This window comes from Camelus bactrianus, chromosome 7 (assembly GCF_048773025.1).
Source record: "Camelus bactrianus isolate YW-2024 breed Bactrian camel chromosome 7, ASM4877302v1, whole genome shotgun sequence".
NCBI lineage: Eukaryota > Metazoa > Chordata > Mammalia > Artiodactyla > Camelidae > Camelus > Camelus bactrianus.
Genome location: NC_133545.1, coordinates 13,283,366 through 13,307,373, shown reverse-complemented (window position 1 = coordinate 13,307,373; position 24,008 = coordinate 13,283,366). Strand labels below are relative to the sequence as shown.

Below are 24,008 nucleotides of genomic sequence, written 5' to 3'. Positions count from 1 at the left end.
TTACCACGAAGGAATCAGGAAGAACAAGTGGTGGGCAAGAGCAGAACCTTAGAGATGTTGCTGCTCCTGCAGTAGGACTAGCTGAAATAATATGTATTATTGCAGAGACATGTCAGGATGGGTAAGGATTTGGGAAGATTTATCTGAGTCTCATGCCATTCCTGCAAGGGACTAAGTGCCATAGATAATTGAGTCCTTAAATAAGCAACTTGGATTTTTTTTTTCTCAGCTCCAAAAAGCCGACTTCAAAACCGCCTCCTCTTCCACTTGGCTCACAAGGTATTTATGTTCTCATTTCACACTTCCTGTGTTTATTTTTTTAAGTAAAACTTTTAAGTATTTCTTTTTTTAAACTGAAGTATAATTGACTTTATACTTTTTGTTTTTAAAATGTTTTTCTTTTTCTTTCTTCTTGTTACCAACAAGTAGAAATACTTGTTAATGATATTTCTAGAACAAGTAGGATATAGGTGTTAATTTTATAGGATTTTCTCCCCCATCAGTGTTTTTTACCCTCTTCATTTATTCATAGATGTTAGGTTTCAGTTCTTCTTAAGCAGTAGTCATTTAAGATTAGTTTGTTTCCACAGTCCTATTGTCACTTAGGAAACAGACCCAAAGACACCTAGTCCTGACTCCTGGAAATAAATACACACTTTTCAGAATTGCTTTATAGCAATACTTTTGATAAGCATCATAAAATGATTTTTAAAATAATACTTCATATTATAAAATTATACATTAATTCTATTAAACAAGATATAAATAAGCCAAAAAAATTAGAGAATATAACATCTACTATATTTAAAGCTAACTACGTTTTAACCTTTGGGTATATCGCCTATTGGGATAATTGTGGGGGTTTTGCATATTTATATTTTTGTTTGTTTTCCAGAATGGGATTCATGCTGAGAATGTATTTTTGTATTCTGCTTTTTTTAACTTATCTTTATTATATGAGCATATCTCTGAGTCACTAGTCTTCAAAATTATAAATTTTTATAGCAGTGCATCACGTGCATGTGCCATAACTTATTCAGCGTTTCCTAGTTGTTTGACTTCTAGGTTGTTTTTTAATTTCAATCATAAAAATGTAATTCTATACAGACTTGTGGTTGCCAGTGGGGAGGAGGGTGGGAAAGAATAAACTGGGAGTTTGAGATTTGCAGATACTGACTGGTATATATAAAATAGATAAACAAGTTTATACTATATAGCATAGGGAAGTGTATTCAATATCTTGTAGTAGCTTATGGTGAAAAAGAACATGAAAATGAATATATGTATGAATTCATGTATGACTGAAGCATTGTGCTGTACGCCAGAAATTGACACAGCATTGTAAACTGACTGTACCTCAAAAAAAAAATTAAATAAATAAATAAATAAAATAAAAATGTAATTCTAACATCCTAGAAATAGACTTACTGAGTTTTGAGTATGAACAATAAAAACTTAAAACTTTGAATTAATATTTCTGAATTATTTTGCAGAAAGTTTATCTAATCATCCACAAGCAATATTTGAAAATAATTATTTTTGGTGCATTTAAAATTTTCACATTATAATTCTCTCTCTCTGTTTAGTTCTTTCAGTTTTTGTAGACTCTCAGTTTTTGCATACACATTTGCATACACGTTTAGAATTGTTATGTCCATTTAGTGAATTAAAATGTTTAGCTTTATGAAATATCTCTTTATCTCTAAAAATCTCTCTTCATGTAAAGACTAGTTTGTCATATTTGTGTAGTTATGCCAGCTCTCTTTTGGTTAGTGTTTGCCTATTACATCTTTTTATAGCCTTTTACTTTCTACCTTTCTCTGTCCTTCTATTTTAAATTTCTCTCTTATAAACAGCATGTAAAAAAAAATAAAGGGACATGCAAAACAAGGAAAGGGAGAAAATACAAAGACATAGAAAAGAAAAAGAAGGTAAGAGGAAGATGGGGGTCAAGTAATTAATATTAGGGGTAGCTTGCAGGCTTTCCGTTGCTAAGGCTCAGCTATTTTCATTCATAAGGCTGTTTTCATTCTTTCTCTGAAGGAGGGAGAAAGCAGACAGGGAGCAGAAGGGGAAGAGGGAGAACACAGAGACACATGGCTGGAGGAGAAGGAGGAGCTAGCATCTCTGTGTTGAGTTCTCTGATGGGAATCTTCACACTTTTTCTCTCTTACAATTTTTCATCTTTTTTTCTTTTTCTTTCTTATAATTTTTTTTCCTCTCTTACAATTTTAGTTTAAAGATGAGAAGAAGTTGATGAACTTTCATCAGAATCTTCAGGATGTCACAGAAGATCAACTCAGTTTGGCTTCAATCCACTATATGCGATCTCACTACCAAGAAGCTATTGATATTTATAAGCGAATACTTCTAGATAACAGGTCTGTGTCCTTTATGCCTCCTTGAAATCTCATTTTGTTAGTTTCTTCTGTACCTAGTTTGGCTGAGGACCCAGTATCCTTTGGAGCTAGTGTCACCTTGTGTTCAAATCTGTTTAGCTAATAATCTGGTGAGATTAAGAACTCCTTATAGTCTAGATCAGGGTTTTTCCACCTTTATTTCTTTATCACCCTTCCAAGAAGCCATCTTAGACTTTTCTCCCGACTAATTGCCCTCCCATGAAATTTTACTACCGTAGATGTGCGGTATATCTGTTTATGTACTGTACATGTATCTATGCTTTATACATAAAATGAGCACAATTTTCTACTTCTCCGTAAGAACCAATGTTTGCCCCTTTGGGGGTGATATCACACCTATTGAAAATGCATGATCTAGTCGTATCATTTTCATGTTGTAGTTACACTGTAGGTAACTTGCTGACAAAATTAGAAGCAAACCATTCTGAAGAATGAATATTCCACTTTATCTCTGCCCACTGGGCCTCTCTCCTGCATCCCCGGAATATTTCAGCGACTCCCTTGTCCCTTCTTTTGCTTTACCCTCTCAATCTCCTACCCGTTCCCATTCTCAGTTATCAGCTCTCCTTGCCTTGTCTGTCCGTCCTCTGTATGGTGTCTGCTTATTTGCATTTATGCTTAATTACAGATTATGCTAGTTTTTTTTTTTACATGAACAGGGAGGAGTTAAACTTTTCCCTTTCTCCTCTAGTTGTCATCTTTCACTCTGCTTGTATCAAAACACCCAAATACTATAATACAAAAAGAAAAATACTACACTGATTGTATTGCCTTCTTTCTTTAAGAGAAGAAATGTCCTTTTTGCCTTGCTGTTCATTTGAGTCATTAAGAAAGACTGTAGTTTGACAACATTTCTATGAAGTAGACTTAAATTGTTAACCCTTAATTCTTTCATCTTATAGGGAATACCTTGCCCTCAATGTTTACGTGGCCCTTTGCTACTACAAGTTGGATTACTATGATGTGTCTCAAGAAGTTCTGGCTGTTTATCTTCAGCAAATCCCTGATAGTACCATCGCACTCAATCTCAAGGCCTGTAATCACTTTCGCCTTTACAACGGCAAAGCAGCTGAGGTAGTGATGAAATTTGTTTTTAACTTACTTCATTCCAACTTGAGTTACCCCACACTTCACAGATTATTCAGAAACCTCTGTTGTCTGTTACTCTTGATTAATATCCCTTTGTTATTGCCAGTGTGATTCTGTAAGAACCTAATTGTATGTTTATATTTAACAGATATTCTAAAAACAGTGTTGACTTCTGAATGTTCTATGTGTGTCTAATATACTGTAGATGATCTATGCCTTACATTAACTTAAATATGTCAAAACCAAACACTTCTGCTTTTTTCCCCTAAAATATGTTTGTGGCTCAAAGTCATCAACATGTAATCAGAAACCTAGGATGTCCATCATTCTCTTCTCCTTCATCTTCCGTCTCATCATCCACCAGTTCCTATCAGTCCTGTGTCCTAGATGTCTCTTTTATCTGTCCCCTCTTCTCCTTTGCCACTGCTCTAGTTCAGGCATTCCTCATCTCTTATTTTAGTTCTGTAAGTAATTTCTCTGCCTCTAGTGTTTTTCTCTCTAGGCCAGCCAATGAGTTTGTTCATACACCCATCTTCTCCTACCATAGCTTTGCACAACATTCTCACTTCCTGGAATATCTTTCTCTGCTTGGCATACTTCAGTGTCTCCTTTCAGGTTACCCTGAGAGGCTATAGTGGCAGACATTAATAAGTACTCAGAAACTTGTTACCTTGTAAGTACTGTGCTAAGTGCTTTGTATCCATGATTTAGTTTCCCTGACAATTCTGTGGGTAAATTCTGTTATGGCTCTCTTTTTATAGGAAACTCAGAGGGTACAGGAGGCCATACATTATTAACTATACACACACATATACATACATATAGATATAGATATAAGTAGAGCTATAAATAGATATATAGGTAGCATGTTCTATATTTTATCTATATACAGATTCAGGTATATGTATCTATAATATAATTTATGTACAGATAGTTTTAGGTTAGCCCTGAGGGAGCCATGCTTGGAAATTACTTCCTTGATTATTATTTCAGTTGATATCAGAAGCCACCAAAATTTAAATATAAAATGTCTGCTTGTGTCAAAGTTCTAAAATCTCACCTTGCCCAAAAAGCAGTTTAAGTGGCATCATACCACCCTAGAGTAGGCAGAGGAAGGAAAGAAACTGAAACCAGAAAATTAGCTACTTTATCAAAGCAAAATGTATTGTGTAATAGCAGGGAACACTGTTACCATGCTTCACAATAACAGGAGATTCAGCTGCTGAGTGAAACAGTGTTTAGCAGTTGGCGGGGGAGAGGATGGGATGGAGAGCGCATGCCCAGATTCACTTTTCATGGCTTATGTCGATAAAGAAATGCCTGTCAGTTAAATTTCTTAGTAAGCAATGGAGCAGTCCCTTTATGTATTATATAAAATACATTCTTGGAAATATTTATTTCAACTAGAGTCCCTTGAGTCTGCCTAATTGACCAGTTCCCAGCATCAGCAGTTCAATAGTAAACTGGATTTGTAATTTGATCTCATTAGGGTTTTCACCTTTTGGTTAGAACAAAGAAAAGAAATGTATTCTTTCCTTTCTACCTTGAGTCATTCTTGAGGACTTTGCCAATTGTGTTATAAGGTCCAACCTATTAAATGTTTGCATTTCGTCTGACGTGTTCTTTCCATAGTCTGGTATGGGTGGCACGGCAAACCAATATGCTGTAGGTCTAGCGCTGTCCAAGTCAGGACATCAGACTGCACTTTCCACCCCCAAAGGCATGTTTTTTCGTTTGAAATTGTGTCCATGCAGTTCACATATTGATTTTATAATCTTCTCCTGCAGTAGATGACTATGTCAGATACAACCTGAGAAGCTTTTTGGTGAGATAGCAATAGGATATAGTTTGTGTTTACTTATGATTTTATTAAACCATTTAAAAGCAGGCATTCCTCTAGTAACTTTTGTGATGAGCTCTATATTATATGGTTCATTCTTTCCTCAAACACCAAAGCATTCTACTCTTCTATAGTAAGCATGAAAGTAATAATCTGTAGTGATTCACTTAATCTGACAGTACTTTGAATAACTTGCCCAAAGTTATACAACTAACAGGTGAGAAATTCAGGTCTCAAACCCTGACTCTAAAGCCCATAGACTTAACCACTAAAACTGACTGCAAATTTAGATGTACATTCCTCTTTGTTCTTAATTCATATGTACACCTAATGCTATAGCTACTGAATAATAAGCATGATTATATTTATATATGACCATGATATGGTTATAATAATATGGTTATTATATCTTACCAATAGATAGTTGGTAATAATATAGCTATTATGTACGATTTTATACATATATGTGTGTGTGTGTGTATATATATATATAATCATGCTTATTATTTTGTAGTTGTCTAATTATCTTTTTTTTTTCTGAAGAAGTTTTATTTTACCCAGAGGGGAGGGGCTCTGTCCTTCTTGGCTGCTGCTTTCCTCATGGCTGCTAGGACATTAGTCAGCTCCTCTATCTCCTTTTTGGCGTGGTTGTGTGTCCCCACCCTTTTCTTGATGAACTTGAGGGCCTGCTTGTCCTTGGAGACCTTGAGCAGCTCCGCGGTAAGTCACTCGTAAGGGGCGAAGCTGCACGCCTCTCAGATCACGTCCCGCTGCACTTGATTACTTGATGAGGCACTGGCTACAATGGCTGTGCCTGGACTTGCTCACATTCTTGGTCACCTTGTTGAGACTCACAGCTGTTGGGTAGCACAGAGCCTCGGCCCTGACTGCACTGGGGCCCTGAGGGTCCAGATGGCGTCAGATCCTATGTGTCACAGAGCCTCACTTACCTGCTTTAATTATCTTTAATCTAGATAAACTCACTCAGGGTTGAGAATGTCTTTTTGACATTTGTATCCTAGGACCAGGCACACATGAAGTTGATGCCAAATAAGTAATGGTTGAGTGAGAATTTAAAATATAACCAACAAGTTAAGGGAGAAACACATTTAAAGGAGGAGATTCAAAAGAGGTCAATATAGATGAAGACTGAGAAAAAAACCATTGGATTTCATAACTGGCATTTCCTACTTTGGTTAGGGAATCATTATTATTGGGTGTTGAAGCTAGATGCCAGGGAGATACAGAGCGAATGAGTAATCACTTGGACTGGAAATTGCCCTAAAGGATATGGTGGAGGTTTGACAAGTAGATGATGAAGAAACAGAAGTCATGAATATGGGATGCTGGGGAAAGGAAAAGAGAACACTGGTTTCAGAGGGTAAAGAAACCTTACCCCTCAAAGTGGGAAGGCCTCCAGGTAGTGAATAAGAGCAGGAGCTGTGAAATCAGGTAGACCCGAATTCCAGTGCTAGCTTACTAGCCATGTGGCTTTTGGTGAACTACTTAACCTCCTGAAGCATCATCTGCAAAATATGCAAAATAATAATGATACTGAATTATTGTAGGTTTCTGTGATGTATATAAAGTCCTTGATATACACAGTGAATTCTCAGTAAATATTAGCAATTATCAAAGATTTTGTAGGCCAAAACAGTTAAATTTGTCTTTTTCTTTATGTTTAGTGCCTTCTGTATTTTAAGAAATGATTTCCTAGCCCAAATCACATTCTCTGACATTATCTTTCAAAAGCCTTATTGTTCTGCCTTTTTCAAATCCAAATTATCTGTGGTTATATTATAATTAAAAAGTTTAATTTCTCAATTAAAAGACAAAGGTAAATTAGATTGAACAGGCAAAAATCCTAATATATATTTTAAAGATAGGACACAGAAAATTTGAACATAAAAGCATTTGTTTGATGAGGAATATTTCCTACATGGTTTCTATCATGTTGTCATGCTTTTAGAAAGGTCATTTTCTCTCTAACATAGTTAAGATGACCTACAGCTTCTATTTATAGTTTTATGTTTTAACAGCTTTATTGATATAACTAACATACCATACAGTTCATCCTTTTAAAGTATGTAATTCGATGGTTTTTTGCATATTCACAGCTATGTGCAATCTTTACCACAGTCAATTTTAGAACATTTGTTATCTCAGAAAGAAACTCCATGCCCTTTAGCTGTCAACCCTTATTCCCCCCTTCTCCCAGCCCCAAGCAACTGTAATCTACTTTCTGTCTCTATAAACTTGCCTATTTTATGTATTTCATATAAAAGGAAGCATATAATATGTGATCTTTTATGACTGGCTTCATTTACTTGGCATAATGTTTACAAGGTTCATCATGTTATAGCATGTTTTAGAACTTCATTTATTTTTATGGGTACACTACATTTCTTTTTCCAGTTGTCAAGCTGATGGATATTTGGGTTGTTTCCACCTTCTTCTTCTTATGAATAATACTGCTATATACATTTGTATACATGTTTTTGGACATATTTTCATTTCTCTTGGGTATATACTTAGGAGTGGAATTGCTGGGTCATATGATAACTCAATATTTAGTTGAGGAACCGCCAGATTGTCTTCCGAAGTAACTGTACTAGTTTACATTCCCACTAACAATGTATGAGTTTCAGTTTCTTTACATCCTTGTCAATGGTTGTTATTCTCTGATTTTTGTATTCTAGCCATCCCAGTGGATATGAAGTGGCATCTCATAATATCGATTTATATTTCCCTGGTGACTAACGATGTTGATAATCTTTTCATGTGTAGTGAGTGCTGCTTACATTCTGTGCCCTGGGCATCTCACTTGCCTCACCGTTAGTCCTGGCAGGCCCTACCTGAGATCAAAGCTATCCTCATAATATTAAAAGGTTTTGTCTTTTCACTTTCATTCGCTCAAGTGTGCAGTGAAGTTTTCCAGAGACAACGTGATTTCAAAATAGATTGATTGCAGGTACAGATATGCCGATCTAGCTGTCATCTGTTAAACCAGACAGTAAAGAGACTCACAAAAATGTGAAACAGTACCACTCTTCTTATATAATTTTTGTTTTGGTAAACACAGGGGTTTTTTTAAATGAAAAATGTGTTATTTGTGTTAATGTGTGATGGGCTTACTATTACTTTTGATTAATTGAATACTTAAAATTTCTGTTTTAATTTCTAATACAATAACTATTGATGGCTATAACCCACAAAAACAAAATTTCTTTCGGTCCTTAATACTTATGAAGATTATAAAAGAGATCTTGAGATGAGAAAGCTTGAAAACTGCTGATCTAGCCTAATGTTACCCAGGATGTAGGAATTGCTTCTGTGAACAAGAGAAGAGTTTAGTAAGAGGATTGCTGAACAGGCATGCACTCCCATGTGACATCAGGTAGAACAAGTTTGTAGTGCTTAGTGAGAACAATCAAGAATTTAATTATTTGATCCAGAAAAGCTTAGCTTCCCGCTGATGGAAGTCAAAGAAGGAGGTGAGGAGGATTACTCAAAATTATAGATTGGCAAGATGGGAATAGCAGGAAGCTGGGGAAGGGGCTTAGTGAGCCTAGGGTTGTCGGTGAAGACACTGTGGTAATGGCTGACCATTTGTTCTAAGGGGTGTTAAAGGAGCAGGATAACCCGATGCTATGAAAATTCAGGAAATAGGTGGAATGGTCAGATCAAAGAATCATCCTGAGTTGTTAAAAGTTTAGCTCCTTTAGCACATTTGACCCTGAAAGAAAAAAACTAACTCTAGTAGTCTTCAGACTTGGGTTCAGGTTTCAACTTACTGCTTAGTATAAGGTTCAATCACTTAATATTTATAAGCCCCAATGTTCTCATCTGTTAAATGAGGATAATAATAGTTACATTGACTATTTCTTAGAGTCCTGCAGAACAAATGAAATAGCATGTCAAATTCTTTGTGAACTGTAAGTCGTTGTAATGTTTTATATGTGATGGAAGAACGATACACTTGTCATTTTCATAAGCCTTTCCTTTTTTAATTTCAGGCAGAACTCAAAAGCTTGATGGACAACGCTTCTTCTTCCTTTGAATTTGCTAAAGAACTCATCAGGCATAATCTGGTGAATAATAGTTTCCCGTCTTGACTGACTTGAGTCCTACCCTACTTCGATACATCACAGCAGTTAGAAAGATGAATGTAGGGGATGTCTCAACAAATCTTTCTCGACTCCAGGTGAACTCCTTGCTGTGGAGGAGAGAGAATGAGCTTAAGATATCAGATCCTCTCCTCAAGCAAATCCTTATTAGGAGGGCAGGAATGCATACTTAACGTTTAGAAAGAAGTGTAAGGCAGCGTAGATCCAAGTGTTCATTTCAGCAAAGACAAAGGAGCACATTCTTTTGGGTTAGAATAAATGTGAAGGACATCCTGGTGAAAGTAAAACTTGAGCTGGAATTTAGAGGCTTCATTTGAGACAAGGATATAGAGTTAGAGTGAGGGAAACATATGTGAAAGGTTGTGAGCAGACTGAATTTACTAGAACAAAGTTTGCACTGGGGTATAGTGAAAAGTAAAGTTTCACTTCGTGAAAAAGTAAAGGGGCGGTTAGGTTTAGGGCTGGATTATGATGGCCATTACTTAACAAAACCAAAAAAAAAAAAAACAAAGAGAGAGAGAGAGATTCAGATTAAGTTTGAAGTTTGATTCTATTGATCTCACAGTATAGTGGGTGCCAAGCAGCTGTGTTCAACTGAGACACCTGGGGACATTGAGCAAATTATTTAGTATTGCTGAGTTTCAGATTCCTCATCTAAAGCTGACAATAATAAAAATAACTACACCTTTTCCTTCTGATTCCTCTACATCGTTCTTTAGCACCAAGTCTCCCATTATGCCTGCTGAAAACCATAGCTGTTTTAGATTCTCTCCTCCCTTGTATCTCTGATATCTACTCCATCACTTAATCCTATTCATTGTTTGTTGGCAATGTCTTATATTTATTCCATTCCTCCTCTAACTCAGGCCTCTACCACAGATAGAGTTTTCTGTGGTTATTTTTTATTATGAGCTTCTGCCTCTAATCTTTTCACTTCTAATCGGATTTATAAATTAAAGCCAGATTAATTTTTGTGGAGAATGATGTGTTAGAGAGAGTAGTCTGGAAATTAAACTTAAAAAGAGATTAAGATGGGTTTAGGAGTTTTCATAAGAGAAGTGATTGCTGAAGAAAGGGTTAAAAACAGAAAAGTATGGCTTCAAGAGAGCATTTGTCTTTAAGGGGCTGGAGGAAAAATAAATAACACAAGAAAGGGCAGGCAAGAAAAAGCACCCTGATAATGTACAGTTGACCCTTAAACACTTCAGATTTGAACTGCATAAGTCCACTTATACATGGATTTTTTTCAATAGTAAACACTGCACAATCTGAGGTTGGTTGAATCCTGGGATGCAGAGGAACCACAGATGTGGCTGGCCAACTGTAAATCATACTCAGATTTTGACTGTGTGGAGGGACAGCCTCCTAAATATCCCCAACTGTTGTTCAAGGGTCAACTGTAATGTCATTAAAATTTTTTTTTAATTTTTAGTTTAATTTTTAAATTATACTCTGTTTACAGTTATTACAAAATATTAACTATATATTCTTTGTGTTGTATAGTACATCCTTGTAGCCTGTCTTACACCCAATAGTTTGTGCCTCCCATTCCTCCACCCCTATATTGCCCCTCTTCCTCCTTCCCACTGGTAACCACAAGTTTGTTCTCTGTATCTGTGAGTCTGCTCCTTTTTTGTTATATTCACTAGTTTATTGTATTTTTTAGATTACACATATAAGTGATATAATACAGTATTTGTCTTTCTCTATCTGACTTATTTCACTTAGCATAATGCCCTCCAAGTCCATCCATGTTTCTGCAAATGGCAAAATGTGTTCTTTTTTTAGAGCTGAGTAGTATTCCATTGTATAGATATACTGCATCTTCTTTATCCGTTCATCTGTTGATGGCCACTTAGATTGCTTCCAAATGTAATGTCATTTACAACTACACATTTTAAATAGACTTATAAAAATAATGATGGATGGACTTCACCCTGCAGAGATTTTTATTGAATGGTTGGGCTATGGTTCAGCTAACAGTACTTTTCTTAAAAGTTTCCCAAGTGGATATAATATACAGCCAGAGTAAAGAACCTTTTTATATACATATGTCTGGAAGGTGCATATTAGCTAGTGACAGGAATTATCCCTGGAGGGTGGGATTAAAGAGAAAAGTGAGAATATGGAAATTTTCCTTTTTCCTTTTATAATACTGTATGTAAGGTTTTTTTCCAATGAATACAGATTACTTTTATAGTTTAAACAAAATCTGAAAAATATTAAGCAATGTAAATTTTTGTTATTAGCATCAACTTTTACGGTCAGACCTGGGGTCAAAAGCAAGCTACATGATATACTAGCTTTGTAACTTGGGCAAGTTACTAAACATTGGTGAGTCTCCATGTTCTCAGATGTAGAGTAAGGGAAATTACAGTACCTCCCTTATTCCTTGTGAAGATGAAATGAGGTAATGTGTATAAGGTGCTTGGAAACAGCGTCCAGCATATAGCAAACATTCACTAAATAGTGCTGTTGTCATGCTATGGCCATCAGTGTCAAACTGCAGGTACGTCACAGAGCAAGAGGACAGAGAAGTCCATTGAATTTCGTTAAAGAGGTTAATTTGTGACTTGTAGAGTAAATTTACTAGTGTGCAGAAAGCAGAAGCCAGTTTCCTGGGAGGTTAAGGAGTGAGAGGATGAGAAGAACGTTGAAACAGTGAGCCACATACTTATGAAGTGTGGCATTGAAAGAAAGGAGAAAAATAGGGTGCTATCCAGAGGGAACAGTGGCACCAAGTGGACGACTTCAAGAGAGCAGAAACCTTTGTGCAGGTTTAAACCCTTTGTCCTAGTAGGACCAGGACTAATGAAATAGAATGATTGATTGATTCAGAAACAAGATCTAGGTGGAGTAAGTGTTTATAAATTCCTTCGTGGAGTTTTTGATGTAGAATATCTGTCTAGAAGAAAGTTTCATTTAATTCTCGGGTACTTTAAGAATTTTCTGTCTTTCTTTATATATGTATGTATATATATTTTTTTAACTATATATTTTTAAATTGAAGTATACTCAGTTTACAATGTTGTGTCAATTTTTGGTCTACAGCATAATACTTCAGTCATACATGAACATATATATATTTGTTTTCATATTCTTTTTACCATAAGTTACTACAAGATATTGACTAGAGTTCCCATCTGCAGTTCTTTTGAAGAGAAAAGGAAATGTATGCAATAGGGTTATGCCTTTATTCTATTTCTTATAGTTTAGATAAATATATTTTTGAAGCTCTCTCTATATACACATGACCTTCTTTCAGTAATATATTTATCCTTTCAAAGAATAATAACTGTTGTAAGTGACAGCTCGTTGAATATTTCCACCAGTAAATATACTCACACTTATTGCCATAATAACAGAGTTTCTCTGTCCTTAGGTTGTTTTCCGAGGAGGTGAAGGGGCTTTGCAGGTTTTGCCTCCCCTAGTTGATGTCATTCCTGAAGCTAGGCTAAACTTAGTGATTTACTACCTTCGTCAAGGTAACAGAAATTTGTCTTGGTCTTGCCTATAATGAGATATTTTAGAACATTTAGTTTCTAACTGAACTACTTGCTTAACTTTTAAATTCCATAATACTTCCAAAAAGTGTTTGCAGCAGGTTCATAGGACAGAACACACTCATTGGTATTTATTTGTTGTGCCCTTTCTCTTTGTCCTTGCTTTCCTCTTCTGTTGCTTCTAACCTTCTCCCTCTTTCTGTTTTTCTCTTTTCCTCTTATTTTTCTGCCCTTTGTTCTCTATTCATTCCATTTCAGTTTTTCTGTTTTTTCCCTTCTCCCTCCTTGTTCCTTCTTTTCCTTGTGTCCCCCTCTGTACAAGGTACATCTACTTTTTCTTGAGTCTTTTTAATCATTAACTGTTTTTTATTTGCTCTAGTTGTCTGCCTTTCTGTTTCTTTGTACCCCCAGCTTCTTGTGAGAAATATTATGATTCAAACAGAATATGATATTTGTTGCCCCTAAGTAGGGATAAAATTGTTAGACACATACTTAAAGCAGTCTTTTATCTAACAGTTATGAGTACAGGGTAGGAGCTGCCATGCATCAGTGCTGGCACTCTGTCACGGACCTTGGACTAACAGTGTGGGCCTTTTTAGGTGCATGGTAGAAACCAACCAGACAACATATTCCTCATCGAGGAAAATGTAAGTGTTTATTAAAATAAGAACATGAACTTGCAAATAGTTCTCTCTATTTGATATATAAGCACAGAGAAATATGCTTTTGGATAAGAACTAAAGAAACACCTTATATATATTATAAATTAATTTTTATTATAAAAATTTTCAAACATAAACAAAAGTAAATAGCACAAACACCCAAAATGAACACCCAGATGTTCATCCCAGATTCAGTACTCTTCAAGAGATTGCCAGTCGCTTTTCATTTGTTCTACCTTCCCCTTTTTTGTTGCTGAAATATTTTAAACAAATCCCAGACTTCATGTTACTTCATTCTTAAATACTATATTTATATATATATATTTAAAATTAGTTGTTTTTCTTATATATTTACAATGCCTTTGACATACTACCCCATCCGTGTATTCAGCTTGAACTTTTAGATGCTTCATGGCTTCGTATGGGTTCCCTGAGGATATCTGGTTATCTTTAGGGTAAATTCTCAACATTGAACTTGATAGAGAGTTAGGGGATGAAAAAAACAAATCATACTTCCCATGAATGTCTGAAGGATCTTATCTTTTGGGGACTGTTTCAGAAGAGTTTGCTAGAATACAGACTAGTGTAGCTACTTATTTCTTGTGTTTCAGATGATGTACAAGAAGCTTATAACTTAATTAAGGATCTGGAACCCACTACTCCTCAGGTAATTGAGAATGTGTTATATTTTTACTAACCAAGTTCTGCTGAAGGTGGAATTTCAGAAAGATAGCTGGAAGGCATATTAGAGAAGGTTCCTACTTGTGGAGTCTCAGGAAAGGTCATATTATTGATCTAGGAATGTTATTTGAGACTTTTGATAGGAGAATGAATATTCTGGGCTTTTTGGTACTTTTAAACTCCCACATATGTGGTCATTTCCTCAAAAGGGTTGAGGTTTGAAAATACTGAAATCTATTATTCTGATAAAGCTAGGTATAGAAACTCACCTCGCTAGTATAATTAATTGTCTGTACTGTATCTTTGTCCCCTGCTGGGTTGTTAGCTCCTTGCAGTCAGGGACTGTGTCTGTATTGTATCTCCAGTGCTGTGCACGCTAGTGTGTACATAACAGGCATTGCACTTACTGAGTGAAAGAATGACTGAAAAATATTTCCAGACCTCATGAAATCTAAACAGGCATATTTCTCAAGCTAATTAAAAGCTTCAGCATCTTTGGTACTGTTCTTTTTACGAGCCTTCTTAAATAAAAATAGCACCCATGTAAAAATTGATAAACCTGCCAAGGAGGGTATCTTAAAAGTAAAGAATCAAGTCCGAAGGGCATACAGGGAGGCAGCAGGACTCCAAAAGAGAGAATACTTTGCAAATGGAAATCAGAGAATATTTTCTCTTTTTTTGAAGAAAAGGATCACTGGCAAAGGAAGGTTATTATATCATTGGAAAGGGAAAATAATATATATGATGTGGTCACAGAGAATGGCAGTGACTGATAAGGTATAAAAATTATTGCATAAACATTTTATTCTTAATTTTTACCACTGAATTGAAATAAAAGCAAGATTTAACTACTGAGAGTTTACACTGAGTTTTTCTGCTGACGATTGAGAATTTACAGATACGGTGAATTCTGTCATGTGGACACTTTCCTGGAAACCAAATGAAAGTCTCCTGATGCTTTTATTCAAACCAGGGATAGAACAGAGAAAAGTGATTTGGGAGAACTTTCGATAATATATATAAAGCATTGAGTTGACGCAAAGAATTAATTTGGACGATATCTCATAGCTTCACAGTTCTTTTAAATTAACTAGTGATATTCCACATTTCCAGGAGTATATCCTCAAAGGAGTGGTCAATGCAGCCCTTGGCCAGGAAATGGGTTCGGTGAGTCTCAAACCACTGGTAATCTATAGTTTGCAAAGTTACCGTGTATGGAAAAGATCAAAATGAGTGTCGAAGTTCAGCCAGCAGTATGCTTTCAAATAGGCTCTTCCTTTTATTTCTCCATATCCCCCACCCTTTTTTCACTGACTCTTTTTTTAACCTTGCATATCCCTGAGCTATAATTTTGGCATCTGTAAAATGGGAATAATTGTTTCTCAGGGAAATCTTTTTATAAATACTAAAACACTGACTAAAATTAAGCTCTTATTCATCTGAATATGGCATAGTAAGTTCTTTTTGGAACAAAGGGGGATACAGATAAATCTTTTTACCTCCAGCTCACTCCAAAGTGCCTCATCTAGGAGATAGGTAATAAAGAGCTATTGAATAAATCAATTATTTCAGTTAATAAATACTTTTTGTTATAGTCATAGTTCCTACCACAATGTCAGATATATGATAAAAGAGCAATAAATATTTTGCTCTATTTCTTAAATGAATGAATGAATGAGTTCATTTAATGAAGGTACTTTTAGGACCAGCATTGGAGATTGGATTTTTTTTTCTCTTTTCTATCTGACTCTGAGTAGGTTTAATTCAATTGCAGATGATCATTTTCTGGTTGCTTATGCTAACACAAATTAGTACTATTATTTTGAGGAGGATTTAAAACAAGGGTATATGTTAAATCCTACCAAATATGTTAAAACCATAAGGTATAATTCAAATTATATATTTTCTGCTTTTACAAATTATATATTTTTCAGCTTTTGTATATTTTCCTCTGTATCAGCTCTGCTTTGTTTTTCAGAGGGATCATATGAAAATTGCCCAGCAGTTCTTCCAGTTGGTGGGAGGATCAGCTAGTGAATGTGGTATGTCTGAAATCTGTACTTAGGAGCATGATTCATAATTGGGCTTGGTCATATAATGACTGGTGAAGTTCATTCTCTGTCCAGGGGTACATCTGTTAGGCTTCCCATTATGAAGTAGGAACTCAGACATAGGAGAGAGTATTGGATTAGCCCTTCTTAGCATTTCAGCTAAAATGGGATAAGAGGATATAAAAATAGAGGAGAATAAACACATTCTTTGGTTCATAAGAGTTTTAAAAATTTGATTCTGTTTTTGCTTTGAAATGGTAACTTTTATTGATTTTTCAAGAGCTCTTAATGTATAAAACTTTTGTTGTGTTGTAGATATTTTTTCCAGTGGGTCATTTGCTTTTAACTTTGTGTATGGTATTTTTTTCCCACATAAAAATATTTAAATCTTAAGTTTATCTCTTCTATAATGATTTCTTACATTGGTATCAACCTTAGAAAATGCTTTCTTACCCTTGAGTTATTGTAATATTCACCTATGTTTTCCACCAGTAGTTTTATGGCTTCATTTTTATTATTAAAGTATTGATCTCATCAGTCAAGATTCAGCATAAGATTTGAGACAGGGATCTAATTGAAAAAAAAGGGCTCCTGGCTAGTTAGCCAGTATGAACCAATATAGCTGTCTGTACCAGTTACCAATGGCCACCATCTATTCTGATGAACAGTGTTCATGCTGAACTGGCTATTAAATACTTTAATCACCCCTGGATATTCATTTTCTTTCAAATATTTCACCATAACCAATTATTGAAAAATATCTTCTTTCCCCATTTCAATGTATTAATACAATAAAAATTTATTAAGGTGTTGGGGATACAACAGGAAACAAAACTAACCAATCCCCCTACCCTTTTGCCATGTATAGTCTAGTGGGACAGACTATAAACATAATAAATAGATTATATAGTATATCTAACTGTGATAAGTGTTATGGGGGGAAAAATTGAACAGAGTAAGGAGGATTGGAAGTGACAGTGGCAATGGTGGGATGTTATACTAATCCTCTGCTACCTCAAAGAGCAATCTGTTATCAGACAAAAAGTTGGTCAGGATCAAGAACAGATGGTTCTGCAGCAAATAATTCCTCCATTTGAGACTGGAAGTGTAGGTTGTCTTAGACGAGTAATGATGGAGACTAAGCCACATTAGCCGAGTGTGCAGGTGTTGGGTGAGAGAATCAAAGCCCTGGAGAAGATCTGGGGAATGCTGTAGCCTGCAGGACATGTGTTCATTTTGGATTCTGAGTTAACTGCAAAGGAGATTATTCGTCAGTCTCAAGTACTGCGGCCTCCATCATGCTGAAGTTTTGTCCATTGAATAGAGTCTCTCATTTCAGAGTCTAGAAAGATGTCTTGAAATACTTTCGTATCTCTAAATTATGAAATAACTCAAATCTCAGCTAAAAAGAACTTTCAGTTTCATGAATACACCTGGTTTCTTTTCTCATTCCATTTCAGATACAATACCAGGGAGGCAGTGCATGGCTTCATGTTTCTTCCTGCTTAAGCAATTTGATGATGTTTTAATTTACCTCAACTCATTTAAGGTCAGTACAGAATTTCCTGGATGACTTTGTACGCAAAATTCTATACATAATATGCCAGAGATAAGATTCTTTTAGAGATGACCCTTTTACTATGGTGTTAGTAGTGGCATCAGCTAATTGCTTAAGATTATTTTTGTGTTTGTCTGGTAAAAATGATGTTTTTATATTTTATTTGTTAATGTTCAATGTGATCTGCTGTCAAATGCTCTACCCCTCAGCTATACCCCACAATGTGATCTGTTCTTGGGATGTTTTTCAGAGTTACTTCTATAATGATGACATCTTTAACTTTAATTATGCCCAAGCCAAAGCTGCAACTGGCAATACCAGTGAGGGTGAAGAGGTGGGTACCTGCTTTTGAAGGCATTTGAATGATTCTGTCTAAAAACATTATCATGTTTTTCTCGCTGAAATTAAACATTTAAGGGTAAAGGAGTATTAAAAGTTCCTTTGTTCTTAGGTTACATTAAAAACTACAATATAAATAGACATACAGATTTTATAGCCACATTAATGTTTCTCTTTTTTGGAGAAATTGTATAAAAAGTAGCTCACAGCAAAAAAAAAAAGGTGACAATGAATATATGTATGTTCATGTATAACTTAAAAATTGTGCTCTACACTGGAATTTGACACAACATTGTAAAATGACTGTAACTCAATAAAAAAAGTTAAAAAAGTAACATACATGGAGAAAAGTATACAAATCAAAGTACACAGCTTGATGAATTTTTAAAGTGAATATTCCCAAACATACCAAATAGCATGAAATAGAATATTATTATTGTTATTATTATTTTAAAGGCAGATCAGTTCTTTGTTGTTTGGAAGGAGGTAATTAGGTTTATTTATTTTATTTATTAATTAGGGAGGTACTGGGGATTGAACCCAGGGCCTGGTGCGTTCTAAGCATGCGCTCTACCACTAGAGCTATGTCTTCCCTCCTTGGGCTATTATCATAACCCTAGAAGCCCTCTCATATCCTTTTTGAGTCAGTTCCTTCCTCCAAGGCTAACCACTGTCTTGACTTCTAACTCTAAGATGATGATCTGAATGATCGAGAATAATTCAACTGAATTATTTGATTCAATTTTATTACTCAACAAATTATTCAACTTATTCAAATTCTAAGTATTTTCCAATTTCTGTTACATTTAGAAATGATCTTTTCATCATCTTTGGCTGTGAGTTATTCTAAAGCATGTCTCATGATTTTCTAGTATGTGTGTTATCCTTTCCAGGTTATTTTATTTTGATTTCTAACTGAATTGTTATTGTGGTCAGAGTGTAGTCTGTATAACACCGACCCTTTAAGATCTGTTGAGACTTCCTTTATTGCCCAGTAGCATGTGCAGTCGTTGATTATTCTATTCAAATCTCCTATATCCTTGCCAGCCTAATGTCACTTTGTGATATCAATAACTGAGAGAAGTGTGTTAAAGTCACCACAATTTGTCCTTCACTTTTCTTAGCAGCCTATATAGAATTTGGTCATTGACAGTGCTTGTTAATCATTAACGTAAGGCATGATATGGATATTTTTACTGCAAAAGCATCTTCGTGTTTATTTTTTCACCCTTTTTCCTCCTGCAGATTTTCCTTTTAATCCAAAGTGAGAAGATGAAAAATGACTACATTTACCTCAGTTGGCTAGCTCGGTGCTGTGAGTCTTCTTTTAAATGTTATAGAGAAATCCTCTTTCTCTTCTCTGTTGCATAATCTTCTGGATGGAGATTACATTAAGTGTCTTCTAATTTTGTTTTGAAGAATGCATAACCACTGAAATTAAGTGTTGTTAGTGCTACTCAGTCCAGGTGCCACGCACATATTTCATAAGCTTACCCTGTGTTTAGTTCTAGCATATGACATTGACCTAGCATGAACAGGCCTAAATGATGCCAAGTTCTTCCTTAGTCCCGTTAAAACTTACAGAGTCTTCATTTTTTTGTTTTGTTTTGTTAAATGATACTGTTCTGCTACTTTTACTTTTTCACTGTGGTGCAGGCCTGAAAAGTGGTAAAATGTCAAAAACATAATTTTTGTCTATTATATAACCTATTCTCTCTGTCTGTCTCTCTCCACTACCTTTTCTTGCTCCTTTTTTTCCACTTGGATTTAAAATGTTCACTGAGATTTTGACATCATGGGAAAATTTCAACAATTAGATATTCTAAATGAGGCTGAAACTGTATGAGTGGGACTGAACGAGTGATAGGTGAGTTTTAAGCAGATCAGCAAAGTGGGAACTACTAGAAGTCAACTCAACCTAAAAAGATATAATAATGCAAATCCCAACTTAAGTATTTTAAGTATGATAGAGTTCTAATGGGAAACCAGCTTAATCAATGCCAAAATTGCAAGCTTTCCATTTAAGAGCTGTTTACCGTTACTTGTATATTTGTAACATAGAACAAAATCCATAGAATAGCAAGATGCAGCAGTGTATTTTTTGTACATTTAATAAGTATAAATCTTTGCTTCTCTTTGTAGACATTATGAATAAGAAACCAAGACTAGCCTGGGAACTTTATCTCAAGATGGAAACCTCTGGCGAGTCCTTTAGCCTCTTACAGCTGATTGCTAATGACTGCTACAAGGTGAGTCTGAGTGAGACCTAAGGGGAGACTGAAGATCAGTATCACATTGCTGCACTGACTAGACATGAGGGAACCTGTCATACAGATTAAACGGCCATAGGTGAGAGGAATCGCGTAGTGATATCAGAAATGTCATCCCTTTTATGAATGAACTGAACTCAGAGGCAGACAGGATCTCAGGGTTTTATATGTATAAATGAAATATGAAGTAATATATATGAAATAGTGATTTAGAGAGGAGGTTTTAGATTTCTAAAGGCTGTGAATCTTTAGGTACCACGCAAGTAGAGATACTCATCTGGTAGTTGGAAGTTTGGTTCTGAAACTCAAGAAAGATATTCTCTGGCATTGAAACCAATTTGGAGAAATCATCACCATTTCCATAGTCATTGAAGCTCTGATAAATGGTGAGACTACCCAGGTAGGAAGTAAAATGAGAAGAAGAGAGAGTTGCAGACCAAACCTTCGGGAAAACCATGGTGCGAGTGGTAGACAAGAAAGACAAAGGAGCCAGAAAAAGAGAATAAAAATGCAGTCAGAGGCAGTAAAGGACTAGCTCTCTGTGTGTGTGTGTGTGTGTGTGGAGTTGGAAATGCAGGGAGGAGGGAGGAGTTCGGGGCCCTAACCTATAGATTAAAAGCTTTTTAAAAAATTAACCTCAAATTCTGGAAACTCCTATTTTTTGACTATTTCTTCCTGTCCAAAAGACAGGAAACATCAGGTAAAGAGAGTCTAGTATCAAATTAATCAATAATAGCTCATTTCAAAGTGAATCATTACAAACATAAAGTGAATCACCATCAATAGAAAAGGTTTTCAAACATAAGAAACTTGAAAATGTTTAATAGGACTTGGTAGATGGCAATGACATTAAGTGGGTTAGGGAAGGCAGAGGGAAAGAAAACACTAAAGACAGGAATTCCGTTCAATTTTAGATGTATTAAGTCTGAAGTGTGTTTGGGGCTCCCAGGTAAAGATGTTACATGTGGGAAACTATCACGTGAACCTGGAGCTCCGGTGTTCGTGTGAGAGGTCTGGATTAGAGATATAGCTTTAGAAGTTAACAGTAGTTCACAGTGGTGGTGGCAGTGGCGGTGGTAAGAGCAGCAGCAGCGGTGGCAGCAGAGTATAGGAGACAAGGACATTAACCAGTGAATGGGGAGGAACCACGTGGAACACCAGTGTTTAAGGGATAAAAATAGAAAGAAGAGTCAGTGAAAGAGACAAAGGATGAAGATCAACAGAAAGGAAATAAAAGAGCCAGGAGAGAGGAAAAAAAGTGCTTTTCATCACTTTTTTTCTTTTTCCTATTTTACCAACTGCCAAGGAAGGAGAATGTCAGATCTGCAACTAGATGAAATTGCATGATGCCGGAGAAAACACTGCTAGGTAGAAAAGAGAATCCGATTAGGAAGCAGATTCAGCGAGAATAACGTGGACTACAGTCTTTTAAAAAACTGATGCTGAGGATAAGGAGGAAAATGGGGTGCTAACTTAAAATGGAAAACAGGGTTAGGAATTTTTGGGGGGGATTTATTTTTACAGGTTGAGAGAGAGTTCTTTTTCTTTTAAAATAGTAAGACTATATCTTTAGGCAGAAGATAAGGAGCCATTGAACAGAGACATTAAATATTCAAGAGAATGGGAGCATTTTTGATGGAGTGAGGCCCTAGAGGAGGTGAAAGGAGGGTGGGCTTAAGATCCAAGGAAGGTAACAGGCTTGAAAAACAACTTGACATTACCTAGTGTTTTGGTGGTCCCATGACCACCCAGTAGTTCAGTGATTCCCTGGAAGGACTCATAAGACTCAACATAAACTTATATTCACAGCTAAGATTTATTACAATACAGAAGAAGCAGGGAAAAGATACATACAAGTGAAGACTAGGAAAGTCAAGCACAGGCTTTCTTATCTTCCCTCTATGCAGATTGCACAGTCACATTTTTCTCCAGCTGCAAACAGCAGAGATGTGTACAGGACATCCTTGTCCAGGAAAAACAGAAAGGACAAATAGGATAGAAATGGCAGAATTAAGTTCTGACATATCAATAATTGCATTAAATGTAAGTGGTCTAAATATACCAATTAAAAGACAGATATTGACAGAATGGATAAAAAAGATCACCCAACTATATACTCTCTATAAGAAACTCACTTAAATCTAATGATATAGGTAGGTTGAAAGTAAAAGGATGGCAAAAGATAGACCATGAAATAGTTACGCAGTTTCTTTAACAAACAAACATACACTTACCATATGACCCAGCAGTCACACTCCTGGGCATTTATCCCAGAGAAATGAAAACCTGTATCCACACAAATAACCTATTCACAAAGGTCAATAGCAGCTTTATTTGTAATATCCAAAAGCTGGGAACAGTCCTTCAGTAGGTGAATAGTTAAACTGCGGTTTAGCGTGGGATGCTACTCAGTAGGAAAAGGGAACTGTGATGATGAGCCCAACTCCATTCTTGACATTTGACTGCTGACAGCTTTTAAGCTTCACCCTCCCTCTTCCCCTTGTGCCGCACATCTGGACACAATGATGAGAAGGCCTGGGTACTTCCTTCTCTGGCACCATTGGGTGACCAAACGACAAAAGCCCTGCCTCTTCTCAGGAACCCTCACCGCAGCCCTACGCCCTAACCACAGGACAGCCCAGGCCAGTCTCCTTACCTCGCTCTCCCAGGCCGTTTTGGGCCTGTTTGAGAGGCCTGCCCTGCTCCCCCAGAGACCTCAATTGTGTAAGTAAGAAACCTTTTCATGTCCTCTTGGTACATGTGTGGCATCATCCTTCTTGACATCCAAACCAAACTTTGGGAGGAGGTATCTCCTGCCTTTTCAGAGTCACATAGCAAGAATAAACTATTGATACATGCAATAAGTTGGATTAACAAAGAATAACAAGAACATTATGCTGAGTGAAAAAAAAAGCCAATCTCAAAGGGTCCCATACTGCTTGATTTCACATACATAACATTCTTGAAATGACAGGATTACAGAGATGTAGAACAAATCAGTGATTGCCAGAGGTTAGGGATGGTAAGCTGGGAGGAGAGCACATGTGACCGTAAAGGGTAGTACAGCTCTGTGGTGATGGATTAGTTCCAGATCTTGACAGCGGTGGTGGTTACGTGAATCTACATGTTTGATTAAATGACAGAACTGCATACACACGTTGTAGTGATGTCGGTTTCCTGGTTTTGATATTGTGATATTGTACTGTGGTTGTGTAAGCTGTAATGGCGAAGTTGGTTGAAAGGTACATTGGACCTCTCTGTACTGTCTTTGTAACTTCCTGTAAATTTATAATTTTTTCAAAATAAAAAGATTTAAGACTTCAATAAAATTGGTAACACTATAGATTTATGATTGTCTATCAAGAAAACTCATCTAAGCAAAGTTTAATGATATTCAGCATACTCTACAAGCCCAGGGAAATGTGTTGTATATTTGGGAAAGGTGTTTATCAAAATGAACAAAATGTT

The 24,008-nt window shown here is 36.0% G+C and overlaps 1 protein-coding gene and 1 pseudogene across 2 annotated transcripts in view; one reads left to right on the top strand and one right to left on the bottom strand.

The window, feature by feature from the left end:
• The window catches only part of IFT56 (intraflagellar transport 56), a 34,424-nt gene that overhangs the window by 6,038 nt on the left and 4,378 nt on the right, over window positions 1–24,008 (top strand). For both annotated transcript variants that reach the window (XM_010947481.3, XM_045510996.2), the window contains exons 5-16: window positions 230–279; window positions 2,236–2,381; window positions 3,323–3,494; window positions 9,366–9,440; window positions 12,859–12,961; window positions 14,253–14,308; window positions 15,436–15,489; window positions 16,301–16,364; window positions 17,834–17,922; window positions 18,182–18,265; window positions 19,516–19,585; window positions 20,413–20,519. In XM_010947481.3, the coding sequence (XP_010945783.1) occupies window positions 230–279; window positions 2,236–2,381; window positions 3,323–3,494; window positions 9,366–9,440; window positions 12,859–12,961; window positions 14,253–14,308; window positions 15,436–15,489; window positions 16,301–16,364; window positions 17,834–17,922; window positions 18,182–18,265; window positions 19,516–19,585; window positions 20,413–20,519 (1,070 nt within the window). The remainder of the gene's footprint in view (window positions 1–229; window positions 280–2,235; window positions 2,382–3,322; window positions 3,495–9,365; window positions 9,441–12,858; window positions 12,962–14,252; window positions 14,309–15,435; window positions 15,490–16,300; window positions 16,365–17,833; window positions 17,923–18,181; window positions 18,266–19,515; window positions 19,586–20,412; window positions 20,520–24,008) is intronic.
• LOC105063175 (large ribosomal subunit protein eL36 pseudogene) lies at window positions 5,898–7,423 on the bottom strand (annotated as a pseudogene).